The sequence below is a fragment of the Anguilla rostrata genome, chromosome 11 (assembly GCF_018555375.3).
Source record: "Anguilla rostrata isolate EN2019 chromosome 11, ASM1855537v3, whole genome shotgun sequence".
Classification (NCBI taxonomy): Eukaryota; Metazoa; Chordata; class Actinopteri; order Anguilliformes; family Anguillidae; genus Anguilla; species Anguilla rostrata.
Genome location: NC_057943.1, coordinates 31,081,730 through 31,105,678, shown reverse-complemented (window position 1 = coordinate 31,105,678; position 23,949 = coordinate 31,081,730). Strand labels below are relative to the sequence as shown.

Below are 23,949 nucleotides of genomic sequence, written 5' to 3'. Positions count from 1 at the left end.
CAGAGCCAGAATCTGATTCGAAACAAACAGACAGGAATTTGGGACGTTTTACTGGTTGAACGAAAATCTGTAAAAGCTGTATTCATTTTCATTATTAACACAGTGAACAGACAACCAAAACAGGTACTGTATAGCCTAACTACATGCGAGATGATAATTAAGTGGTAACCATGTGTGGGTAGTTGCATCTAGGTTCATTTGAGGAATTGTCGTGTGTTTTTGTCTGGGCTATTTATACTATGGTTGAAATGTGGAATTGTGGCATTAGCTCACAGGCAGATGTAGGAAATCACTGAAGTATATGTACATTTCAGTGAATGGTTGTATTTTATTTTTTGGAGAATGCTGTTTTTTATTGAAATTTGAATTGGCATCCAGTTTAACCATGGCTATATATATATTCTTTTTTTTTTTGTTTAGTTTATCTCTGATTTTCCAGTAAAGTAATATTGTTCTTTTAAGCTTTAGTCAGGGTGATTAAAATGAGTTGTTGACATTTAGGCGGTACAATTGAAAGGCGTTTTCCATGTAGGCATAGGGATGGGGAGACTGCTGTGATCCAGAATGGTGGATAGTTTCTTTTTTTGTTTTTTATGGACACACACCCACCCACACACATTTATTTGCGTACCCCTGGAGAAATTGAAAATATCAAATATTAAATATATCAAAAATATGTCTTGTTGATTTTCTAAATGAAAAGAACAGCCTCTGCAGGGAATAATTTACACGTTACATATTCCTGTAAATTTTAATACACAACTACTTTTCTTTGCTCAGTTTAACAGGTTGAAAAAATGAAACCATAAATTGTGGCATGGCCAAGTTTGGGCACCCTGTCAGTCTGTACTTACTAACACCTCCTTTGGCAGACATCATGGCTTCCAAACATTTCTTGTGGCCAGCTAACAGTCTTTCTGGTCTTGCTTTAGGAAATGTTTTCTCACTCTTCCTGGCAGAGAAGACTTCTAGTTCAGAAATATTTTTGGGTCTTCTTGCAGGCACTGTATGTTTGAAATCTGAAATCTACCAACAGATTTTCAATAATACTCAATTATTGGGGGACTGTGAAGGCCAAAACAAAACCTTAATCTGCCATTCCTTTAAGTAGCTCATGGTTGATTTTGAGATATGCTTTGGAACATCGTTGTATTGAAATAACTCTGCTTCAGCTGACTCTGGGACATTAGCTTCTAGGATTACATGATATTTAGTTCAGATTTGATCAATTTTGTACTGAAAAGAACAGGTAGATTGGTGCTTTCTGAAATAATGAGATATACTATAATAATTTTCGGTCCACGTATCTGATGGAGGATGGAAGAGTTTAAACTGCCTGTGATATCAGCACGTAGCTAGTATCAGAGGGTAATCTGAGCCTTCCTCTCTCCCCTGGCACTTGGAGCTAGTGACCTGTCACAAACATGTCACTAACATGCACACATGGCTATAACCTACATAATGTTAGGGCAGCAAGGTGAATAATTTAGTTGCATGATCAAACAATGTACTTGCCCCGGGCGAGCGTGAATGTCAAGGCCTGGGTAATTTTTCTGTGGGTTTTCCTTAATGTGCCAGTTAAAGGATTAATGTGTGCTGTAATAATCTCACATCCCCATGTTTACTGAAAGCGTTTTTCTCTTTGAATAAATGCATTTAAATCAGAAGGAGGGCAGGGTTAACATGATTGGCTTTGAATCCCCTGATAGCTGTTTATGTTTTGAGTAGTAGGTGAGAGACAGGTATGTAATTTATTTATCAGACACAGAAACAGCAGGGGTAACCTGGCCCCACCTGCCAAGCACCATCATTAATGTGAAGTAAACATGTTTGTACAGTGCGCATAGAATACTAAGAAGCATGTAAAGCAGCATTTACCCAGTTTAAAAAAAAAAAAAATTCACCCATTTTGTGTGGGTATATAAAACAAAAACAGATTTGTTTATTTTCTTATGAATTACTCACAATTGCCTTCTTTGTGTACTACTGCTGTTCTCACAGAAGATGAAGTGGCAGAATGTGCATTGCATGGAAATTAAATTATTGCTCAGCGTCACATTTTTGACAAACGCCCCACATGTATTCTGTTTTACAGAACTACCAGCAGGATGGGAAAAGATTGATGACCCAGTCTATGGGGTGTACTACGTTGAGTAAGTGCCTCTCTTTAGGTCTACTCCACAGCTGTTTGCCCCTTAAAATTTAAAGCAGACAAGGGTACCCCTGTTAAAATGCTCTGTGGTGCAAGTGAAAATAGGGCAGTGAGCAAAGCTGGGCCATTATTAGACCTGGGCCAATTTCACAGACACAGATTAAGCTTAGTCCTGGACTAAATTGAGTTTTATATGGAGAACCTTCATTCAAATCAGGATTTAGACTGGAACTAGTGAAACCGGCTCCCAATGCACAACTACACAGCCTTTGTCACAACACATTACAAAGGCTTATGGTCTATGTTAAGGGCTTGTTTTACTTATTATTAAGCTATATTATTTTTCTGCTTAAAGACAATGTAGTATTGACAAATGAGTTGTTGGTGTACTATACCTCCTTTGGCAGGAATTGGCTCATTCGAGTTTGAAAACATCAATGTGACAACCTGATTTTAATTTATTCCACTAGCTTGTATAAAGGGTGCTGTGATAATAAATATGCAGTGATCTCAGTGAATATTGCCAACACACACATACACCCACATGCGCACTCACACCTACACATGCAGAGAAATGTAGGCAAACACACCTGAATACATGTATGAATGTCCATAGCCTGTCCACCTCACACTTACACGCATACAGACTTGTCTGCATTCATACATGCAAGCATTCACAAATGCATGCATACACACCTGTCCACACATATGTCACTCACGTGCACTCACACGCACACACATGCACACACACATGTGCACACATTCACGCCACACACACACACACATTCACACACACATGCACACACACACACATACACACACACACTCATACACACATACACGTACACGCACACACACACGCTCACTCTCCTCTCCTGTGTCAGTCACATAAACAGGAAGACGCAGTACGAAAACCCCGTTGTCGAGGCCAAACGGAAAAAGCAGCTCGAGCCACAGCAGCCACCCGAAGGTGAGCGGTACATTCGAGGTTCGTTCCCAGCCAGACATGGCATCATTTCTTTCTTTCTTCATGTTTGTGAAGGTCTTGTCTGTCATCAAGTTGCATTATCATTTATTTAAGTGAGAATCATTATGTAATCATTATTTTATTCTTCCAGAGCATTAACATACATTGTTTTGCTGGTTTTACTATTATTATTTTAAGTTTCCTGATGACTATTTCATCCTGTTAATGTCTAAAGACCATAAAAAATTGTTAAATTATTAAGAATAGAAATGTACCCTTTTCTGACTGCTTATCTCAGCTTTTAGTTGCCTGCTACCCTCATTAAACATTGACTTTCTCTACAATTTCATGTTATATGTTGAATTTACCTTTTATTCATATTAATCTGCTGCCTAGTCAAATGTTATGAGGGAGTGTGTATGTCTGCATGCATTATAGTGTATTTGTATTGCTGCGTGTGTGTGTGTGTGTGTGTGTGAGTGTGCATGTGTGTTTGTGTACTGCCCACCAGAATGATTGGCACCCTCAATTGATATGAACAAAAAAATACTGGACAAAATTCACTTAGTTTATCAAATGCTCTCTATGCTCAACAATATGAGAAATAATCTAAATTAAATGATCTAAATAATCTTATTGTGATACCAGTTGTCAGAGAAAACAAAGTAGCACAAAGTACATTTTTATTCTGAAAAAGATGTTTGTCACAATTATTGGCACCCCTACATTCAGTACTTGGTGCACTTTCTTTTCGCCATGATAGCAACTCTTCAGTTTTCTCCAGTAATGTTTGATAAGGTTGGAGAACACTTAGCAGGATATTTTTTTTTGTTGGTGTGGGGGGGCAGGAGATCTCAGGAACTCTTAACAGGTGTCCATTGGGGTTTTCTCTTATTGCTGTGCTAATGACACACAGCTCTTTCTTTCCTTCCACCCACCCGTTGGCATGCATCTCAGCTTCCCTATAAGACCTGAAGCTCAACATAGCTAAAACGGATACTGTCCTTCCCAGCTAAGTCCCCCCAATGCCCCCTGCTGGACATATCCTTCACCCTGGATGGCACCACCACAGTGTCCTTATTCATCTACCAGGAATCTCAGGAGTTATATTGGACAACAAACCGTCCCTCTCTGAGAACATGATGATGATGTTTGTCAACCATGCAGATTCTTCCTGTACAACATTCAGATAATCTTTGTCTCCCTCACCACCTACTCAACCCCTTCTCATCAGCCTCCACTGGCTACCTATATTGGTCCACTTCAAATTCAAAACCTTGCCGATAGCCTATTGGGCACTTAAAGCGACAGCTCCATTATATCTTGTTCGCACACCTACCCCACCTACCTCTGTTTTGCTACCTCTGGTCATCTGGCACCTCCTGCCCACTCCTTGCCTGCACTTCATTGTCTAATCGTACATTCTTGTGTTAATACAAATGGTTGTTTATTAGGTTCATATTACAATCAGCAATTATAAATGGGGCTCTGTGCCTCTGATGATCTCTAAAAAAGTAGTTCTATTATATTTTATCCTGAAGAATTTCTAGGGTGGCAACAATTCTAGTGAAAGTTTGATTTTACTCATGCAGTAGCGAGCTGATAAACATTTATTTGCTCATATTTTCTAAGGGTGCCGACAAAACTGAATGGCTCTCTCTCTCTTTTTCTCTCTCTCTCTCATCTACCTGTCTGGCATTGTTACACATCAACCGCACATCCTAACCGGGGTCACAGTTGGAAAACATCCAATCTCATGATATGCTCCAGTACTGGCCATTTCAGCAGCAATAACGTGACAGAAAAAATACTGTCTACATTGAAAACAGGCTTAATTTGACATAAAAGCAGCTGTCATCTACAAGTGAAGGACTGACTTACCATTGCTGGCAGGCTAAATGAAAAATAGCCATTTCAACAGTAGTGTGACATTTCAACAAAAACATCCAAACATCACAGACGTGAACAATTCAGCAAATGTTCATTGTTTTTGCTCATTTTAAATGTTTAGATTTTGTGTGCACTCTGAAACTCAATTATGTCCCCTGCCGGATTGTATGAAATATATGCTGTATAACGAAAGTGGCTTTTTAGAATTGCTCAGCTTGCTCCAATAATTACCCAGTCTGATTAGGTTGACAGGTTTGATTTCACCAGGTAACTACAAATACAATGCATTCCACCAAATCTCCCACTTCAGTAGTTAGCAGAGCTTGTATGCTGCGAGTGTAATAAGGAAGTGAATTGCGGGTATGCAGTATAACATTTTTGTAGCTGCTTATTGTATTTACATTTTTATGACTCTAGAGTACATCTTAATTGGGGTCACTGTCTGTTATTAGCCATGATAAAATTCTGTTCACTTGGACAGTGTGAAAAGACACAAGTCCTCTCTTAGTTGGCATAAAGTGACACGGTTCTGCGCACGGCTGCCATGGAATGGTCCTCAAACATAGTTTTTTTTAAAAATCTTATTGCAATAAATCTTTCTTGAGTGTTGTCATACAGTGTTGTAGCCCTTGTACAGAAGCTAAATCTGAAGCACCGTTTAGCTCGTGTTTAATTACAGAAATAAATAAATAAATAAATACTGATTGGTTTATTATTCTTTTAATATAATTGAAACCTCAATGAATTAAATAGTTATATTAATTGTTATATAATCTTTATGTGTATAAGTTTAAAATTTACAGACATTTACAGTATGTTTCATTTTAGAGTACCTTTTTGATGATTTAGTGAAGCAAATGTTTTTATCCTTGGAAAATCTAACAATATATGGAGTGCTACCCCTTCTTGAAAGAATCCAAGCCATTGTGGAAAGCACCTGAGTACAGTTGCAGTCATTGTTCCTTTGCAGGCCGCTGAGGTCCCAACTTTGCTAATTAAAAAAAAAAAGTCAAGTTTCGTGGCTGAATTAATAATAATAATAATAATAATAATAATAATAATAACAATAATAATAATAATAATAATAGTAGTAATAATAATACAGAGTGATAGTCCCCTCTTTGTGACACAGACTTTTTTGTGTGTGTATTCTTATTTAAGTGTGTGTGCGTGTGTGTGTGCGTGTGTGCACGGATGTATGTGCATATGTGTGTATGTGAGTGTGTGTGCATGTAAAGTATCAGACACAGAATCTCCCCTTCCTCTTTGCAGAATGGATAGAGGAGCACTCTGCTGGAGCCCCTATCTCCAGCTTCACGATCAACCACCTGGAAACGTACCGAGACCCCCAGACAGTGCCCCCGCTACCGCCCCCACCAGGGGTCAAACGTGAGTCCCAGCACTGCCAGACCTGGGGTGGACCAGGGGTCAAACGTGAGTCACAGCACTGCCAGACCTGGGGTGAACCAGGGGCCAAATCTGAGTCACGGTACTGCCAGACCTGGGGTAAACCAGGAGCCTAGGCCAGCTTATGGAATATTCAAGAGTGAGATGAAATGCGAGCCCTGGGCCAACTACTTTACCCAATAGACTTCCTTCAGAACATTTTTACAAGAGACATCTATTAAGAGCAACATTCAGAGAAAAATCCAGAATACTGAATTTCTGAATAAGTCTTTCATATGATTGTTTTGGTAAGAAGTGTCATTAAAAATATTCAAGTATTTCAGTGTATTCTGAGGTGTGTTAAAATGTCAAATATATTTTCATTCATTCAGGCATATAGCACATGCCAAACACACATACACACATAGATGAACAAATGGAAATACAAACAAATGCGCACACACATGCATGTATTTGAAATACCACCCATCCCTGCCCACAAGTGTCTGCAGTGAATGAAAAGGCTGGTGCATTTCTCTGCTCCAGGAGGGAAGCCCTTTTTCACGAGGAACCCGGCGGAGCTGAAGGGAACCTTCATCCACACCAAGCTGAAGAAGAGCAGGCGAGGCTTCGGGTTCACCGTGGTCGGAGGCGACGAGCCGGATGAGTTCCTGCAGATCAAAAGCCTGGTTCTGGACGGGCCCGCTGCTCTGGACGGGAAGATGGAGACAGGTGGGTTCCTCTGCTTTCTGAAGCAGTTCTAAATGGACTCCAGCCTCCAGGCTCACAACCTTTTCCCATGTTTGATTAGCCTCGTGCGGCAGGCTTACACCTCCCCGCTAACAGCCTAGAGAAAGCAGTGCAGTTCAGAGGAATAAACCCGCCAATGAATGCAAACCAAGGTTTTCTTGTCGATCACATCGCCTCAGTGAACGCAGGCTTAACGTGAAGGTGGTGATTCAAAGATGAGTGAGATATGAGACACAGGGAAGTGGTAGAATAGCAAGAGGAAGTATGTGTCATTTGCACACTTCCACAAGCCGCCCACTAGGCATCTGACTAATGTCTGGGTGTCTAAGCTGGTGCTTTAGGAGCTGTTCAAAGATGGTACCTGTGCCAGAAGAAGTAAAGTCACCTTAGTTGTTCACAAGAAAAATTGTTTGACATTAAAGATTGTAGAAGAGACATTTTAAATTATGTTGTACTTAGGCATTTTAGCTTGCTAGCCTTCATCAGGGGATGACAAAGTCTATTAAGCCCAAAGCAAGGAGTCTAATCCTATGTCTGTCATCAATCAAATAGATTGACATTTATGAACTGAAACTCTGACTGGTTTTCCCTGCAGGCGACGTGATCGTGAGCGTGAATGAGACCTGCGTGCTGGGTTACACACATGCCCAGGTGGTGAAGATCTTCCAGTCTATCCCCATAGGGTCCATGGTGGACCTGGAGCTGTGCCGGGGGTACCCCCTACCTTTCGACCCCGACGACCCCAACACCAGTCTTGTGACCTCGGTGGCCATCCTTGACAAGGAGCCCATCATAGTCAATGGACAGGAGAGCTACGATTCACCGTCTGGACATGGCGGAAGCGGTGTCACCCCGGGCAACGGCTCCAACGGGGCCCGGGAGCCCTTCCCGTTCAGCCCCTCCTCCTCGACCGAGATGGGGCCCGAGCCCAGCGACGTGGTGACGCTGGCATCGTCCATCGTCACCCAGCCCGAGCTCATCACCGTCCACATGGAGAAGGGCGACAAAGGATTTGGGTTCACCATTGCCGACAGCCCTTCAGGAGGCGGGCAAAGGGTCAAGCAGATCGTGGACTACCCCCGCTGCCGGGGCCTGAGGGAGGGAGACATTCTGGTGGAGGTCAACAAGAGGAACGTGCAGAGCATGACCCACAACCAGGTGGTGGATCTCCTGAGCAAGTGTACCAAAGGAAGTGAGGTCACCATGCTGGTGCAGAGAGGTGAGTTCTGAAGTGCTAAACAAGGTGCTGATTTGCTGAATGAAGTAGAGGGAGGGTCACAGGAACTGAGGTCACTGTGCTAGTGCACAGAGGTGAGCACTGAACCAAAAACATGGATAGAATAAAACTGCAGTCTCATTAGAATCTCCAATCACTATTAATGACCACCTCTTTCACGGCCCATATAAAGCCTCCATTAATCCCTATATGCTTTGCAAGAAATGGATTGTTCTCAAAAAGAACCTGCAGCCATTACCAGACAATTTGTAACAGGAATGGAATTTGAAATGAATTGCAAACTGTATATTTGGTATTTGTGCTTGGTTTAAAAAACAAAAAAACAAAGTAAAACTGAGGAAAGTGTCACCCACACAAAACTGTCAGTGAAACATTAATCTTCAACTTTCAGACCAAATTTCTCCCATGAATCACCAAGAATAAGTGTTGAAATTTGGGTTTGTGCTCACTGGGTTGATTGTTGTACGCACAGCAGTAGAAGTGGGCAGTGGATAAATGGATAATTGTCTGATTGTCTGTTTACGCAAAGATTAATTTGTCATGATTTTCAGATTATGAAAAACAGTAATTATCTTAACGATTATCTGTTGATAATTTGCATGCACATTTACTGTATTTACCGCTATAAAGAGACAGAAGCATCAACCAACAGTAATGTATATGGGGCAGTAATTTGATACATTCTGTACTGCTTGTGGGTGATGACTGTATTGTGTTGGTTGGGCCTCATTCCATCAAACGCTTGGGGGTGGGGGGTGGGGGGGGGGGGGGTTGTGATGCAGAGAAAATTTAACACCCCAGGCATGGACTTTTAACCGTTGAACTGGTTTCCCACACAGCAAATTGTTGTTGAAAAAATTTTGAATAGCAGACTGGCTTTTTGTTGATCGCATGCGTTCGATTCTATGCGTTCGATTTTGGTTGAAGGTGAAAGTTGAAAGTACAGCTTTTTCAGGTCGCTGTTTCAACGTCTTGCAAAGTGTGTAATTTCAACACTCAATGATAATAGGTACGACACTGAGTGGACCGCTACACTACCAGACCAAACATTGAGCGTGCCCTCACACTTGCAGACCACTCACAGGCTGCCAACCTGAGAGGAAGCCACTGTTCCAATGGCTATGTTTGGGCTAACTGATGGTCACGGCGGACGGATCAGTTCAGTCCATAAACAACGTCTGTGAACATTGGGTGTTTGGTGGGGTATTATGTCCTCTTCAGCTTTGGGATGAAGCTATGAAACTACAATAGGATTTAAGCATCTTCACGTGACCTTGTTACAAATCTTGATCTTGGTTTTTTCTTGATCGATCGAAGTCCAGTGTGGCTATGTAACTGGCTATGTAAAATTAATTGAATGGTTTTGATCAGCCTAGACAGGGAAAATAAGGAAATAAGGAAAAGGTCTCATTTCTCTCCAAACATATGTAAATGGGTCAGTGAATTGGTTTTTCAAAATAATTGCAATGCCAAAGATGGAAACCCACAATATAATAGAAAATATGGCCCTGAATGATAGGGCCCAAGCATTTATATTTATAGAGAATTTATATGGAATGTTCACGGAAGTATTATGAATATGAAAATCTCAACCTCCACCTTGCGCTTTTAAAATATTTTTTACTTAATTTACGATTCCCAACTCAACTGTCAGCTTCCAAGCTGGGTGTCTGTAGTTCGGCAATCTGTGTAGTACTGCTTAGTACCGAACACAGATTGCTCTCTTATCCAAATGAGTTCAGAAATATGTTGCGCTAAAAATATGCTGAACTTAAAAAAATAAAGAAATATCTTTCTCTAAATGAACAAGAAAAATGATGTTTCTCTATACAGTGGTCTCCAAAAGTATTCAAATCTTTGAGGAAGACTTTGACTAAAGACATGAAACAATACTTTAAAGTAAATTACAAAGGTATTTGTCACCTTTAAATTCTCAAAGGTGACAAATATTCAACTTTGATAACCATTAAATGGACTCTGGAAACCATTACACAGTTTTATACAGCCATTGTCTTGATCAAGGGTGTGAATCATTTTTGAAGGTTGATGTAGTTTGAAGTTGGCAGTTACTGTGATGGTGTGATGGTGTTTGTGCTCGCCTTCTACCACAGTGGTTGCCAGCGTTTATTTCAAATAAAAAACTGTTACAGATAAATGTACTTTCACTGATTATTTAGAATTACAGCAATGGTTGTGGCATAATGTCTGGGATTAAGTCTCTCAGAGCGCCCCAGATTACCAGAGTGTAAGCACCCCCTAGAAACATCCTAGAAACAGCCCAGCTTTTCCTGTCAGTGGCTTAGACCCACATACACAATTTTTTGGGCAGGGACTCTTGAGAAAAAAGACCCCCCTGTTTTATTCACAACTTACCCAAAATACTTAATAAATGATTCATGTTGTTGTTATGTACTGTCGGTCATGTACAATTTTTGTGAGCTTTGGTTCAGATTAGGTTACAAAACAACCAGAATTCAATACCAGAATGAATGTTTTGTGGATATTGCCTTGCTTGAATTTCTTTTTTTAACATGTGTGTAGGCAATTCTGCCCTGCCACTATTGGAAAGCAGTACAGCAGAAAACATTTATATTTTAAATTGTTTTTACTTGTTTTACTTCAGTCAGATTTATTTTTGGAATATCTCTCCATGTTAATATATATGCCAAATGCGAACACATTTATTTTTGTAGGACCAGTTAAAAATCCATGGAAAATATTAATTAAAACAGATCAGTTAATGAAGGAAAGGCCAATTAATTTCTGGCTGAGACGCCATCTGCTGTCCATTTGCTTAATAAGCCATTCCCTCTAGCTGCCTAAAGGGTTAGGGCTAGAATTAGGGTTAGCGTGAGGAAAACTGTACAGGTCAGGTCTGAGGCAAGATTAAGTTTATGTTTAGATACTAGGGTTAGTGCAAGGGTTTGTTGTTGAACTGTATGAATTATTGGGCCCTATGACTCTAGCCTCGGACATTTTTACTGTGAAATACATTTTTCATAATAAGTTACTTGAAACATATTTCCATGTATTTCTTTTGGTGAAAAGTCAAAGTGTTATGAATAGGTTCATTAAAAATGATGTCTTACAATATGGCAATAGAATTCAGTGTAGACCTCTTTATGTCATTCTCTCCTTTATAAATATTTTTTCTGTTTGCTTCTGTGTGTGTGTGCATGTGTGTGCGGGTATTTACACGTGTGTGTGTTCGTGCGTGTGTGTGTACAGTACGTGCATGCGTGCATTTGCGTATGTGTAAAAGAAAACGTATTGACCAGAGTATAAAGACTGACTATTGATTTAGAGCCACTTCAGAAAGCAGCGAGAGGCAAAGGAGTGAATGCAAGAATGTGTTTCATTTCAGCAAAATCGCAAAGAATGTCTGCTTTCATCTCAAGGCTAACTGCCGATGGCCCCCAGATTTTCAATACGTGTGCGCCTGGCTGAGCTGGCTAAGCTCTGTGTGCTGTTTAATGATGATTTAAAACTATTCTGTCTCCGGTCTTCTGTGATATTTTCTTTTCTGTTGTAGAATAACTTTTTTTTTTCACACCCAAAAATTTGCTCAGTCTCCAGTATTTCTTTATTGATATTCTCCCAGGGAATACTAATGGCCAAGGCATTGCTTAGCTAAATGGCTTATAGCTGAGGGAGTACTTATGCCATAATTTACAGTTCTCCTTGGACTGTATGCCGTCTTTATTGTTTTTTTTTTCTTCCTGTTTGATAAAATACTGCGGTAAAGATATCCACATATTTGTTTGCCATGCACTTATTTTTTTTCTAAATAAGTTTATTGTGTTACTTTACTGTCTGAGATTCAATATACCATACAATGTACATCACAGCATCATTCCAAATGCAAGTGGTAATAAAATGGACATGCTTTCCGCTTTAATAATAAAAGAGTGCATAAAGCAGAGTACAACATTGGACTACATTTATCATGTTCTTTAAGTGGTTATGAGTATGGTTAGTCTACGTCTTTGCATAGTTGTTAAAGCTTGTGTCCACGAGTCAAATTGAATCCAATCAGGTTTGTCGAAAAAGGTCAGCTGATTAAGCTGTGATTCCAAAGGCAAATATTAATTGTGACGTCTAAGCAAAATGGTGGCAGAATGGCATGTCTGAGTTATGGAAGGGGTGGACTGGTCGCAGGGAGTGCGATAAAAGCTCTTACTGCACGGGGTCTGCGTCATCAATCAGTGGCCACTGAGTCACAACAAACACACCTCCTTTATTACGCAAAGAAAAGAGAAGTGAAGGTCAAAGTAAAACATGAAAGCGAATTGACAGCAGGAGCATGTATTCATACAGCAAAACAAACTGCTCATAAAACCGTTGCGCCTAAAACTGTCTGTCACCCATCGCTTTTGAATATCGAGCGTGACGCTTAAACTTCTGATAAGACTTTCTGTCCCTTTATGGCTAAGCCACACTTAAAATTGCACCCGGGTCTTTATCGGAGAGGTTTAGTCATTCCCCGAATCTGCGCAGAACGCTGTTTATAATGCTAGCCGCGCTTAGTGACCCCTCTTATCTGTAAGAGTAGTTTTTTTTGTGGTGGATTGGTAAATGGCTTTTCTCCCGGAGTGAAAACAGAGCGGGGCTTGGCACAAATAGCAAATAAACCCAGCGAAAGACAAATGGGCATGGCAGCGGCAGAGGATTGATTCGTCGTAAAGGGCATCATTTTGCTTGCTTTGCATTAAAGCCGGAACGAATGCAATTTTGCCTTGCGAGAGAAATGCCTTGTAAAGAAAAGGGCTCGGTCAATACCGCCTGCAAAGATAAAAGACATGCAAAAATGACAATATTATACACAACGGGCCATGCTTTCATTTCGTAGAGTAATTCTGAGTATTTGTGGGGAAAAGGTAATGAGAGCAGAAATGTTTCACTGGAAACCATTTCACTGTTGTTCACTGGAAAACCTGGTCGCGTGTGTAAACCCTGAAAAGGTGTATGTCAGTATTTGAGGGAGACCAGGGGTGGGCGGGGGGGGGGGATCTGCGGTGATCTTGTGAAATTTCCCAATGCTCTCAGCTGGGTGAGAAACTCATTGACAATGCTGAACATTTAGCTGTACCCACTGTGTGCTCTGGTCCATGTTTGCCGTGGCAAAGTGCTTACCCCAGGGCCATCCGGATCACCCACGCCACGCCCACGAGAGCTCAGCGTGATTGGCTGGGATTGTCTCTGTTTACACAGCCAGATGATGAAGTCACCAGTGGCTTAAAAGCCAAGCTCTGATTCCCCCACGTCCTTATCTTCCATACAAAAGTTAATTAGTGAAGTTCAACTGATGTCTGAGAGCCATATTTGGCCCGGGTATTCATATATTTGTTCCAATTAATATAGGCTGCACTTCTTCATTTAGGATTTATCATTAAAGGTGGATCAGTGGACTGAAATTGGCTGTATTTATATCAAATAGAAGTATTGTTTTTGTATAGTTTGTCATTTAGAGATGAACAAAAACAGCAGGAGAGCAATATTGTCAGTGAAAGATGCTTTTATATTGAGTGTTTAAAAAAAGTCAAACTGAGACTGTATGTACTCTGTAAGAGTGATTGATTCTGCACTAAACATTTTACTGTGCAGACATGCAATTCGATGCTTACTTCTCTACATGAAGGAAATTATATAACAGCGTTGTTGAAGTTATCAGTGTACGGAAGATGATTGCTTGGCTAGTCTTATTTGCTTTGCTGTCGGGAGGGCTTCAGTGTGACAGATGGCCAGATTGTTGAATACAGCTGTATCAAGGCCAAATAGAGCTGTGCTCCGCCCACCCAAACCCCCCACTTCCCTCCCCTCCCTCCCCCAACACCGCACATGATAATCTGACTATTAATAGCGTTCATTTAAATTCTGCTGGGTCTCACGGAGTTAAAGCTGACCTAAACGAGCCCCTCGCCATGGCGACTGGCAGGGCTCTAACACCCTGGTGTGCCAGCCTGCCGGCTCCATTTACGCCCGGTTTGTTTACTTCCTGTTCGCATTTGAATGACAAAGCCGTGCTCTTTCCATCGTGGGTTCCTGCTCGTTGCTCATAAGTGCTGGTGGGTTGGGTCTCATATCTCTGCCATCAGTCTAGGCCATTCATGTAAAAACAAGCAAAAAAAGTGTTTGTCCGTACAATAGTGGTTCATACAGGCTCTGTCACACTTTACATGTAAATGTAAGTTAGCGCGAGTCACCATCCTTTATAGGTAGCATTTATCGCTACGTTACGAATAAATAACAGTGTAAGCGAGAGACATGTCTGCCATCCATGTGGTGAGTTTACAGAACTTTGGAGGGGTTTTGCTCAGCTGGTGCTGAGCCCTGCTGCGAATTGTGTCTGTCAGGGGGGCACCGGAGCTGTTGCGTCTTTTGTTCCGTTGCTGGGTTCAGTCCCCCGATTTGAGCGATCGGAAATGAATTATGAATCATTCAGCGAGGGCAGCGCTACGACAACAGGAAGTTTTAACATTTAATGGCGTGCCGAGGGAGGCAGGCTGCCAGGGACAGGGCGGAAGATGGGCTTGTGCGGTTCACTCTTAATGCACGCGGTACCGCTGCTGCAGAGCTCTAGCGGTGTGTTAGGACCGTCAAGTATCTGCATTCACAGTCAGTGATGGCACGAGGATGACTCTCAATAGCCCCGCGAGCGGGAAAGACTCTTGACATTAAGGTACTGAATAATTACATTCAACGGCTTTTGATGGGGAAAAACGAATTTATTTTTGTAATATGAATGCAATTGGAATGCAATTGGAATTGCAATTGAATGCATTGTAACCTTACAATGGGTGCGCTATTGCAGAAGAAAACCAATACATGTTCAAGGCCATCACAAACATGTATTAGCACGCTGCTAATTGTTATAATGGTTTTAAGCAAGGGCAAATGAATGCTCCTAAGTATGCAGTTGAATCATAAGCACGGTCTTTTTCATATCGTGTTGTGTGTTTCTGATTATGCGCGTGTGCATACGTGTGTGTGTGTGAGAGAGATAGAGAGAGAGAGAGGTGGTACTTACAAAGCAACAAAGAGGGGGAGGGTGAAAAAGAAAATAGATTGAGAGGGAGGGATCGAGAAAGAGCGAGAGAGAGAGAGAGACGGATGAGGAGAGCTCTCGGCAGCGGAGCCGTTAGGTGTTAGGTGAACGGATGTTCGGAGGATGGTCTCAGTGAGGGGAGAGCTGACGGTCGCCTTCAGTCTGATGTTCAGGCTCCTGGACTCCTTCTCAGCGGGTAATGCTTGAGATTCCGCGCCGGCGTTCAGTCTGCCCCTCCGGGTTCCGCTCGGGTCGGCTCAGCTCGGCTCGGCTCGGATTTGGGCGGCCCTTGGGGGTCGCCGCAGAAGCAGCCGGCATTGCTAATGCGGAGAAATCTCTCCCTCCTCACCCCCCCCTCAACCCTCCTCCTCCTCCACCTCCTCCTCCTCCTCCACTCCCCCCACCGTACCCATCTCCACTCTCGATCCCGTACGGGAAGGAGGATAACTCTGGCTCTTGGCGAGCCGACCGCAGCCTCTTGCTAGCCTGCGATCGGTAGTGGACGGTTATTCCTGCCGGGAAAGGTTTTTTAAAAAAAAAAGAAGGAAAAGAAAAAGTGCATAATTAACACTCTCTCTTTCTGTGCTTGATTTGCAGGTGTGGTGTCAGCAAAGAAGAGTCCGAAATTGGTGAGTCTTCTCTCCCCGTGACCCCTTCCTCCCCCCCGCTGCCTCCAAGGGACTGTTGTCTGTTTTACTAATAGAAGGCGAGAAAAAGAAGGTTTTTTTCCCCCGCTCTCTCTCTGCCTCCTCTGTGTCTGCTAGTCTAACGGACTGTAGCTGCTGCTTTTCGCCGGGCCCAGCCGAGGGATTTAATCATGACCAGCTGGCCAAGAGGGTTGAGGGCCATAAGCAAATGACAGCCTGCCCTCGCTCTGAATTACTTTGTAACCAAAAAAAATTGACAGCTGTGGGCAGAGCGAAATGCTAAATAGCGAGGGAGACGGACTGCGCTCGGCGATCCTGTCGATTGAAGCGGCGACGGAGTTCAGAATTTTTTAATTTTGAACTCCATCACCTTTAACTCGAAAGTCACCCCTGCATTGGTCGCCTGTGAAGTCGGAGAATGACCCGCTCGCGTAGGGACTAGCATTTTGGAGGGAAGTCGCTTTTTGTGAATGAAGTGTCCCAGTGCCCCATGAGTGTGACTACGCAGGCCCACCTCCACTCACCAGGAGCGAGGAACCTTTGAGAGGGTTTTGCTCCAAGGCCGTCGGCCGATTTAAGTCACGCGATTGTCACTTAACTGAGAGTAGCATCCGTCTCTTCAAATTTATGACTATATATATCATATATACATTATTCATTTAACCTCTTTTTTCTCAGACACGCTTGCAGAGAAGTGCTTAGATGGTTGCGCTAACTAACGCTTAATAATACCTTCGCTGCTGCTTTCAGGCAGTCAGATTCCCTCAGCGGTGCCCGAGCCTTTTAATCTGCGTGGGGAGCGGTTACTAGTCACTAAGTGTGATTGTGTGTGTGTGTGTGTGTGTGTGCGCTGGATCGTAGGTCATGCAGAACTGCACTTCCTTGAGAGTCTGTCACATTGTGTAGATGTGCATGTGTGCGGGAGAGTCTCAAAAGCTGTGTCAGAAAAAGGATCCACACGCCGAGTCCACTGGCCTTGTGCATCTGTGCCTTCTGTTCTCTTTTTATTCACATCTCATCCTGTTTCATTCTCTCCTCTCTCATCCTCCTCTCTCCTCCCTTTCTCCTTCCCTTCCCCACGCCCCCATCCTTTCTTTCTCCTCCCCCTCCCCTCTCCCACTCCCCTTCCCTCCCCCCCTCCGCTCTCGCCTCCCCCTTCTCCTCTCTTTCCTCCTACTCTCCTCCTGCTCCTCCCTCCCTCTCCTCCCCCTCCCCTCTTTCTCCTCCCCTCCTGTCTCTCTCTCCTTCTTTTCCCTCCGCCCTCTCCCTTCTCTCCTCCACCTCTCCTCCCTCTCTCCTCCCCCTCTCCTCTCTCTCCTCCCCTACTCCTCCCGCTGTCCTCCCTCTCTCCTCCCCCTCTCCCCTCCTGCAGCAGCAGCTGGAGAGGAAGGACAGTCAGAGCAGCTCCCAGCACAGTGCGTGCAGTCACCGGAGCACCCACACCGACTCGCCAGCCCACACGGTCGCCGCACCGCCAAACGAGGCCAACGCCCCCCCTCCCCCGCCCCCCACCCAGCCCCTGCCCGTCCTGCCCGGCCTGCCCGCCGTGCCCCCCCTCCAGGACCCAGCCGACGGCCCTGCCCAGAAGAAACCAGACCCCTTCAAAATCTGGGCCCAGTCCAGGAGTATGTATGAGAGCAGACGTAAGTATGTTTGAGTTCATACTTAGGACTCAAGGTTTCCCCTACTGGTTAAGTTTATAGTGCGCCACGGTGCAAGAGAAAAAGATAACGATTCATAGAAGTTGCTGTCGGTTTCGTGGGATTGGATGGATCGAGCAGACATTGTCCTTGTAGAGCGGTTTTCTCATCATAACCATTGGTTACTGGGGGATTTTTTGTGTGTTACCATGACAACCGGTGTTATTGTCAGTGCTGCTTCCCTTTTATAATTGTATGTCATTAAGATGATTCATAAAGTCAAAAGCCTGACAGTGAAAGTACCACCTGGTCCTCTGTTGTCGGATATTACAAGTGTCGCATGTATCAATGTGAAAACTTGGACCCCATTTGTCTTTTCATGTGACATCTGTCTGATTTACCAAATCTGAACTCAAGAAATCGTGTGCATTAGATTTTATTTAGATTCTGCCATTTTCAGATTTGTAAGTTTGCATTCCAGCATTTCTCCTGCTGGTAATATTCCACTGACAAATAAAATCCCGGGAAAAGCATAGAGTCAGATAGAATGTGATGTTAATGCGTGAGAAATGTGACATAAATGCACATAGCCAAATATTAAGCATTTAACAAATTGTGTGTAAACAGACAACCAGATACAATGGATACACTGAAATCCTCCTGTTCTAATGATATTGGCTTTAAGATTAAAGAAGTCCTTGTGCTTTAGTAAAACTGGACTGAATTGTGGACTATAGATTGCAGCAACAATGGGTTGACAGCAACAGTGAACCCTGCCAGTCGAGCAGGTGTCTGAAGTGTTTTCCTCTGACTCATGTCTGTGTGAGCCGTACTTGTGAACTGCAGTTTGATAAGAAGCAGCTGATGTCACATGCTTCGGAGGGGAGCGCACACTTGTCTGCGCTCTCCTGAATCGATCGGAGAGGTTACAGGCGTAAGCGTTGATTAATACGATTGGGCATTCCAAACTGGGGAGGAAAAGAAGAAGAGCTTTTTAAAAGTGTAAAAAAGAGGTGAGCAGGCTTTATTGGATATGAAATGCATACATAGACATAATTCAAATGCATGCATTTGAGATGTTGCCCGACCCTGCATCCCCACGTGAACCCTGGCCACAGTCAGAATTGGCACGGTCCATGCAATTTATGCCAAAACCTTCTGGAGCTGAATGTGCTACCAGGAAGCTGAGCGGTCATTTTTCTTCGGTTGTCAACTGTCCTCTTCAGCTTGGCTCATAAACACTGGATCTAACTCATTGCCGCTAAAGCATTTTGACACTCTGACTCCTAATGCATAACTCATTAATTGCTATCAAAGCTACCTCAGTGCTAAAATGGTTCTGTGAGCTAGTCTTTCGTGAGAGCAAAGTGTTCTAACATCGTAGGCATGCAGATTAAATGAATGCTTCCTGTTCCATATTTGGGATACATATATACATACATATGGCATAAGAGGTTGCTAGTGTGCTAGTGTTGCTACAGCAATCATTGCTATTCACTTTGCTGCTATTTCTGAACTAGCTGCTGCTTAGCAACTCTGGAGCTTGTAGAGTGAGTACAAGAGATGTTTGTGGGTTTGGTAGTTGCCACCAACTGTGCTGTGTGCTAGACCAGGTTTTGCTGCATACACTGCATATGGTCTTCAGCCTCACCGGTGTCAGTGTACTTTGATACACATTTTCCATTGTGTTCATTACAGTGTACATTACAACCAGATGTGGCCAGAGATAGAGAATTTCATATTTTGCATGTGTGGTAATGTTAAAAGATGTGGGTAATATACCAGCATACTTCATATGCTAGGGAGATGTTAGATGGTTGCTGAGGAACAGGTTTCTGGGTTTGTGTCAAACACTTTGTGAAGAAAATGAAAATTGTTCAAGGCTAATGCAATTACAAACTGCAGAACTAAAACTCTTTGATATTACTCCAAATTATAATAGTAAAAAATACTTCATAGGCCCCACAAGTCATGCTTTAGAATAGCCAAATTGGTACCACTGGGCCAAAGAGAGCAAAAATAATAATATAAATATGGAAAATATTATTTAAAAAAATCAGTGGACCAGTAAGTCTGTACTGTGATCTTCAATAATTATCCAGCCAACTCCATAGTGATTGGTTTTGGTTGCAGAAAACCAATAAAAAAGGACTTATTAAAATCACTGCTGTGCAGGGGGTCGGGACACATTTTGCTGATTGGTCCTGATGCATCCTTGGTTTATTTCCCCTTAATTGCTGAGAATCCATTTCTTCTGTTGACTGAGTGTGCTTTTGTATCCCCATTGCTACAAGTCACACATGGTAGCGGCGGGGAATAATTACACAATGCCTGTCCCTGAATTAATATCCATGTTTGCTCTGCGAGGACTCATTTTAAAGCTTGTGAGGGCAATTTATGAGAGGCTAAGATAGAGTTTGCAGGAGTCCACAGTGATTGTGCAGTTTAGCACCTCCTGCACAAATGAGACCATGCCAAGACTGAAATAAGCCTGCCGATTGGTGCGGAGATTAGCCATGCTGGGCCCCCCTTGGCAGACATTTTGTACGTGGCAGGAGAATCGTCCGCTCTGCCAGCTGGCCCTGATTTTGCCAATTATCTGCCACCTCCTCGCTGCGAGGAGGACATAACTGCTCCCGGAGCCTATGCTAGTAGCTTAGCCCCTGGTCTCGGGGGCAGCGGCCTCAGCCCTGTAGAGCCGTGGGGTCTGATGGTTTCTGCGTTTAGCTTAAAATTATCCACAAATTCAGACTCAAGAAAACAGGTGAGGTTGGATAACTGTGTAATGAACTGCTTTAATTGGTCAGTAAAAATGTAAATCAGTGACTCTCCAGGACCAGTGCAGCAGACCATAGTTTATCGCTACTGTAGGATGTAGGGTTAGAGCAGGGCTATTCAAGTGGGGGGGGCAAATTTGTCCCTTTGATCATTGAGAAGGTGCATGAAGTATTTTCTATTGTCAGAATAACAACAGCTATATTTGAAGAAGCTATCTGCTTAGCTTTGTTTCCAAATATTACTTTGTCTACTTCCATAATATCTATTATTCATGTGAATATTTTTGTTTTGTTTTGTTTATTTTTATGAATACTGTGTGAAGTCTGGGTCAAAGGGTTAGATGACCCTTGCCTTATCTCCCTGCCAGAAGGCAAATTGGCTAGCAGTGGCTGGCATATTTATCCTCTATATTTTAGGATACTTCACCTCCTCCTGCCTCTAGTAGAGATCTGTGCAGGTGTGTGTGTGTACACATGCGTGAGTATGTATGAGGATATACTTGGACTTGTAGGTATACTGCATTTAGCAGCACATCAGACTTGTACAGATAGGGAGTCGGGAGAATTCTCTTCATGTGCAGCTCAACCAGCGCTCTTGCGAATGCCAAGTGAACCAGCTGAAAGCCTCCCTTTCCTGGGTGACACTAGAGCCAATTACGCACTGCTCTGCAGGGCTGCTGTCCACAATCAGCACTGCCACTGGCCAGATTCAGTGCGAGACTTTGATGTCCATCCGTGCAGTAGAACAGTGCTTTAACATGATGGCCACTCAGCAGCCCCAGCACTTCTTGTGATTTTATCCAGCCACCGATTTGACTCTGCCCAGAAAATGCGGCTTTTCACTATGTCCCCCAGAATTCCTGGCGCCACCACAGACTCCATTCCGACTGCCATTAACTGTGCGGTACACAATTATGGTTCAGCTCTAAGTTACTAATGCTGCGGTTTCTAATAATGTGGTCTGCTGAGAATTGTAGCAAGCTAACCATTTTACCGAAATGAATTACGATAATACGTGATTTTTGTGCCAGTGTCTCAAAAATTATACAATTTTACTAGGATATTTATGTGTGCATGGAGTCAATTATCATATCATTGATTCAGGTGTTTCACTCTTTTATAGTGCCTGACTGCAGATGTGTTGATTCAGGGGTTTTACTTTTTTATAGTTTACAGTTGTGTTGATTGAGGTTTATCACTCTTTTATAGTGCCCGATTCTCAGGAGCAGGACATTTTCCTGTGGCGGAAGGATACAGGGTTTGGATTCCGAATTCTTGGAGGAAATGAGCCAGGAGAGCCGGTGAGTCACAGCAATGTTTGGGACTACTACGCACACTATCACGTGGTGTTATGTGCTATATTTGGTACCTAGAAACATTGGTACATGCTATATCCTGCATTTATATACCATCATATATACTGTATTTGACACATACATTTGACACATATGCTGGCTTTGGCACTTACTCTGAGTAGTATATGAATGTCTGCTTACTGAGATATTGCTAACTGCTAACATAGCAGTGGGTCTAGCAATACTGAGATGGCTTTGCTGTCTAGGGATGGGAGCTTGTTTAATACATTTATGGGACACTCTAGCAGATGACTTTTTGTAATTTGTATTTTTGTGCACTGCGTGAACTGAAGTGTGTTCTTGGCTATAAATAGCTGTACGAAATGAGTATTGTACCTTATCGAACCTGTGCTTTGTAGTTGTTCCAATGACCATAATATGCACTTTTGTACGTCACTTTGGATAAAAGCATCTGCTAAATAAATGTAATGCAATATAATGATGGACGCCAACCATTTAAAGTGGTTTGTACCTTTGTCTTGGAGAGACCAAGTAAATGTCTTGCATTTTGCCTAATGCTTGGTTAAAGGACAATACACCCAGAATAGAGAGATATGTGCGTCTGTCCGTTTTCTATTTCCTTCCATCATCCATACCTATATCCACACATTTCAGCCATGCTGGATGAACTGCTTTTTGACTTTATGTGATGCAACTGCAGTATAGTAAAAATGTATTTAAAGAAACAATTGTGGGTTTGAATCATTAGATCCTTTTAAAGATCTCTCAGTTGTTTTGAAGGGAAGAATTTCAGTGTGAGCTGACTGAAGTGATCATGTCATGTTCTTGGTGATATTATTATACATGTATGTATTCCTGAGAGAAACAGCTGAATGTTGCTCTGGAGAAGAGCATCTGCCAAATTATCGTAATGTAATGTTTTAATGTAATGTGTACATCTTCTGTGTTTGTACTGTGGAAGTTAATACCACAGTAGTGAGCAGGTCAAACTCAACTCGCTGAGTTTTGAACGGAATCCATCTGCTACACTACATGCATGAGCATCACACACCTTTCTTGTTCAAACTGCATTGAACAGAAGCTTCTCTGGGCTCGACTACTGTGGTCTAGAACCTCTGGATGGTAGCTGACCTTCTGAGCCTGAATGAGGAGGTGCACTTTCTTTTTCCTAAAAGGGAAAAAAGACATTATGCCATGTTTACAAGTGACTTCACAGCAGTTATCGTCAGGATCCTTGAGGAGGCAAAGGCAGAAATCAATGCTCAGACATTTTGGCCCTTTTGTGATGGAACAGCTATTTTCTTGACAGTTCCTTTGCTCAGAACCAAGATTCTCAAAATCGAACAATGGAAAAATATGAAGGTCATATCGGGGATTTTTCTTTGTGGTACAGTTAGGTTTTCTACATTCCTACAAATCAGACACATAATGGAATCAACTGACTGGCTTGCAAAAATGATTGCACTGCCACAAAAAATAAAACCAGGCAGATATAAGCTGTGCGTCTCTACTTTTAAGTTTTGTGGTAGGTCCTGCAATTTTGAATATATTACATGAGTTACCTTCTGCTCCACTTGGTGAGGTTGGTGTGGTTGTAGTCAGCAGGGTTTTAAAAAACAAACTCTAATGCTGTTGCACAAAATAAGTCAACATTTATCCAAATAATGGTTTTTCTTTGGCAGTTGAAGACGGTATGATGAGAATAATGCTTCTTAAAGAAAGCCAAATTTCTTTTCCACTTAAATCTGTTAGTGTGATTTAAAAAAAAAAAAATGCTATATCTATCTCACATCAGCAAGCCTGTCCAAGGAGTATGGAAAAACTGCTGTTCCCAGTACTGATACCGTTCCTAGTACTCTAATACTGCTATCAGTGCTGCTCCTAGCCCTCATCCTAGTGCTGATTCTAGTACTATTTGTAGTACTCAATCGAGTACTGCTACTAGTGCTGATCTTACTGCTGATCCTAGAGCTGGCCATGCAGTGTTCTGCAACAGGACAAGCTCAGATAAAATGCAGGCTGGTATTTTCTTCAACCTGCTTCAACCATTCTCCAAAATGAGACAACGTGATGACCAAACCCTATGTCACCACTGAACAAAGCCATGTTCTGTGGGACTAATTTAGATGGCTATTAGAAACA

At 42.6% G+C, this 23,949-nt stretch overlaps 1 protein-coding gene across 8 annotated transcripts in view; it reads left to right on the top strand.

Annotated features, from left to right (window-relative positions):
- LOC135234595 (membrane-associated guanylate kinase, WW and PDZ domain-containing protein 1-like) overlaps nt 1–23,949 on the top strand; it is an 88,445-nt gene that overhangs the window by 39,149 nt on the left and 25,347 nt on the right. For 4 of the 8 annotated variants that reach the window (XM_064299353.1, XM_064299349.1, XM_064299357.1 and 1 more), the window contains 8 exons: nt 2,096–2,153; nt 3,037–3,140; nt 6,282–6,443; nt 6,942–7,127; nt 7,741–8,364; nt 16,025–16,056; nt 17,447–17,717; nt 21,701–21,792. In XM_064299353.1, coding sequence (XP_064155423.1) covers nt 2,096–2,153; nt 3,037–3,140; nt 6,282–6,443; nt 6,942–7,127; nt 7,741–8,364; nt 16,025–16,056; nt 17,447–17,717; nt 21,701–21,792 — 1,529 coding nt within the window. The remainder of the gene's footprint in view (nt 1–2,095; nt 2,154–3,036; nt 3,141–6,281; nt 6,444–6,941; nt 7,128–7,740; nt 8,365–16,024; nt 16,057–17,446; nt 17,718–21,700; nt 21,793–23,949) is intronic. The other 4 variants (XM_064299351.1, XM_064299355.1, XM_064299352.1 and 1 more) reach the window with 4 other exon arrangements.